This window comes from Microtus ochrogaster, unplaced genomic scaffold (genome assembly GCF_000317375.1).
Source record: "Microtus ochrogaster isolate Prairie Vole_2 unplaced genomic scaffold, MicOch1.0 UNK65, whole genome shotgun sequence".
Taxonomy (NCBI): Eukaryota; Metazoa; Chordata; class Mammalia; order Rodentia; family Cricetidae; genus Microtus; species Microtus ochrogaster.
Genome location: NW_004949163.1, coordinates 1,361,803 through 1,364,208, shown reverse-complemented (window position 1 = coordinate 1,364,208; position 2,406 = coordinate 1,361,803). Strand labels below are relative to the sequence as shown.

The 2,406-nt window shown below is 46.3% G+C and overlaps 1 protein-coding gene across 1 annotated transcript in view; it reads right to left on the bottom strand.

The window, feature by feature from the left end:
• The window catches only part of Magt1 (magnesium transporter 1), a 48,282-nt gene extending 46,649 nt beyond the window's left edge, over positions 1–1,633 (bottom strand). The window contains exon 1 of the mRNA XM_005369880.3: positions 1,452–1,633. Coding sequence (XP_005369937.1) covers positions 1,452–1,553 — 102 coding nt within the window. The 5' untranslated portion in view covers positions 1,554–1,633. The remainder of the gene's footprint in view (positions 1–1,451) is intronic.
• Positions 1,634–2,406: the final 773 nt, after the last annotated feature.

Sequence of the window (2,406 nt, the reverse complement as noted above, 5' to 3'; positions counted from 1 at the left end):
AAGAGTTCTTGATGCCTTTGCACAGCAACTGGAATTGGTACCTAGCTCCCACATGGCAGGTCACAACTGTCAACTATAGTTCCAGGTGATTCCACACCCTCTTAGGCCTCCAAGGAGCTGGTGAGCATCTATCCATGAATTGAACGCTCAAAAAACGTAAAAAGTCACATCAATTTCTTGGCCTAACATAAAGGCTTCTCACTAGATCAAATCTTTGCTAATTGTATTTTTACTTTCCTCTTTGCCACCTTCCCTAATTCAATGTTTTTCATTTGCTAGTTTTTGTTTTTTCAAATAGGGTCTCGGGTAGCCAGACTAGTCTCCAACTCACTTGGATGATACTGAATTCCTATTCCTCTTTCACTATGATGTTTTGAATACAGGCATGGTCACCATGCCAGGTTTAGCTTAGTTTTTAGTCTTATGAAATAATTCAAATACTCAGATATAGAAATTAAGTTTATTTACTAATTTAACTTAACAGCTGTAATGTTTTAAGGGCATTTCAAAAATGTGCACATAGGTTTTATATATTCAAGACAGTGCAGAAAGCACAGGAAATAGCATTGGAATGAAGGGCTTTAGTCTACTTTAACTACAGAAGTTAACTGTGTAAACCTAGGGTTGGTTTTCCTTACCTATAAAATTAGAGGGTATAAATAATTGTTACTAATTGTTAGTAGTCTTTTAACTTATAAGGGTATATGGTTCTAAGTTACAAATGTTCAAAAACACAGTGCTAAGATTCATCTGTTTGGACTGCTAAATATCAAGCTAAAAAATACAGCTGGGTGTCGCGGCTCACACCTGTAACCCCAACACTTCGAAGGCAAATGCAGGAGGATTTTCATGAGAACAAGGCCAGCATGGGCTACAATAGGAGAATGCTTCAAAGGAAACAGAACAAAAATAGACAGAAAGGATATTGCATGTCTTCCACATCTCAAAGTCTGTTTCACAAAGGGGTGGCCTGGGGTGTCTCAGTTTGCTCATTCGTGTCTATCAAGCAAACAGAACACAGCCGAGCACGCTGATAAACGGGCACGAATGGCATCATTTCGTTTATCTACTTCAACTCCTGAGCGGACAAGACAGCCCTAACACACGCCAGAGGGAGCGACATGGTCGACAACAGAAGCTTGCATTATACCCTCTGGTTAGCAAATCGGGCTTCTCAGCCCGACCCCCCAAATGGCCCGAACTCCAGAAGTGTCACAACTTATAGCTACACATTTTCCAGCTGCTGGAAGCCAGCTGGTCACCCGCTCCAGCCTGCTTTTGGATTCGAGACTCCAAAACACAAGAAGTTACAGCTCCCGCTTTTGTGAGGCCAACTTCCTCCCAAAGGCGGAATCCAAGTCACGCCCAGCACACATCCTGGGGAAGGAGCGAGCTGATCCTCTCTAGCCCCAAGCCGAGAAAGTCCCTGGCGCTGGTAGGCGCCGCCTCACCTCCTTCTTTCTCTGGGCAGAGGCCGAGGGAAGCCTGGAGACGAGCAGCAGTGCCACCGCCGCGGTCGCACACGCACACCAGAGCCACCTCGGCGAGGCCATGTTCGCGCGTGTCCCTTGGCGGCCGGGCGAAACTTTCTTCCAGCAAGGTCCGAGGTGGGGCGTGAGAATGGGCGAGCCGAACCCTTGTCGCTCCCCATTGGCCCGGCTCAGCCCTGCCGGGCGACCCCTCGCATTACGTCACGCGCCACAGACGCCCGCTAAAAAAAAGCAGTTCGCTTCCGATTGGTTCCAGGGAACCAATAGGGAAAAGATAATCTGGAGGTTTCTTATTGGTTTGCTAAAAAGGCTGCACCGCCCCTTTCGTGGTGCGTGAAGACGTCGCGGGTTGCGAATTTCAATGCGCATGCGCATGCGCAGCTGTGCAAGGCTGCGCTTGTATTTTTTTTGGAGGGAAGTGTTGAATAAAATGGTTTGTACGTTTAAAAATGGAATCATCCTCTAGACAGCGTTCGTTTAGAATTGTTTCAAATTCTAGCCGGTCTAAGTAACGCAAGCCTCTAATCCAAACATTGGGTCGTTTTTGGCTGCATTGCCAGGGTTCCAGGCCAGCCTGAGCAATGTAAGATTGTCTCAAAAAAAAAAGAGCCCTCGTGGTTTCTTACAACCAAAATCTCAGCATTTGGGAGGTGGAAATGGGAGGATTAGGAGCTCAGAAAATTAAACCTTCAGAGTTCCAATTTAGCCTGGGCTACAAGAGATCTTAGATCAAAAGGCATATTTTAGAAACCTACTTTAGTATAATATTCTGTAAGAGCGTTTGGAGAAATGTCTCAGTTAAGAATATTTAACTGGCCGGGCGGTGGTGGTGCACACCTTTAATCCCAGCACTCGGGAGGCAGAGGCAGGTGGATCTCTGTGAGTTCGAGACCAGCCTGGTCTACAAGAGCTAGTT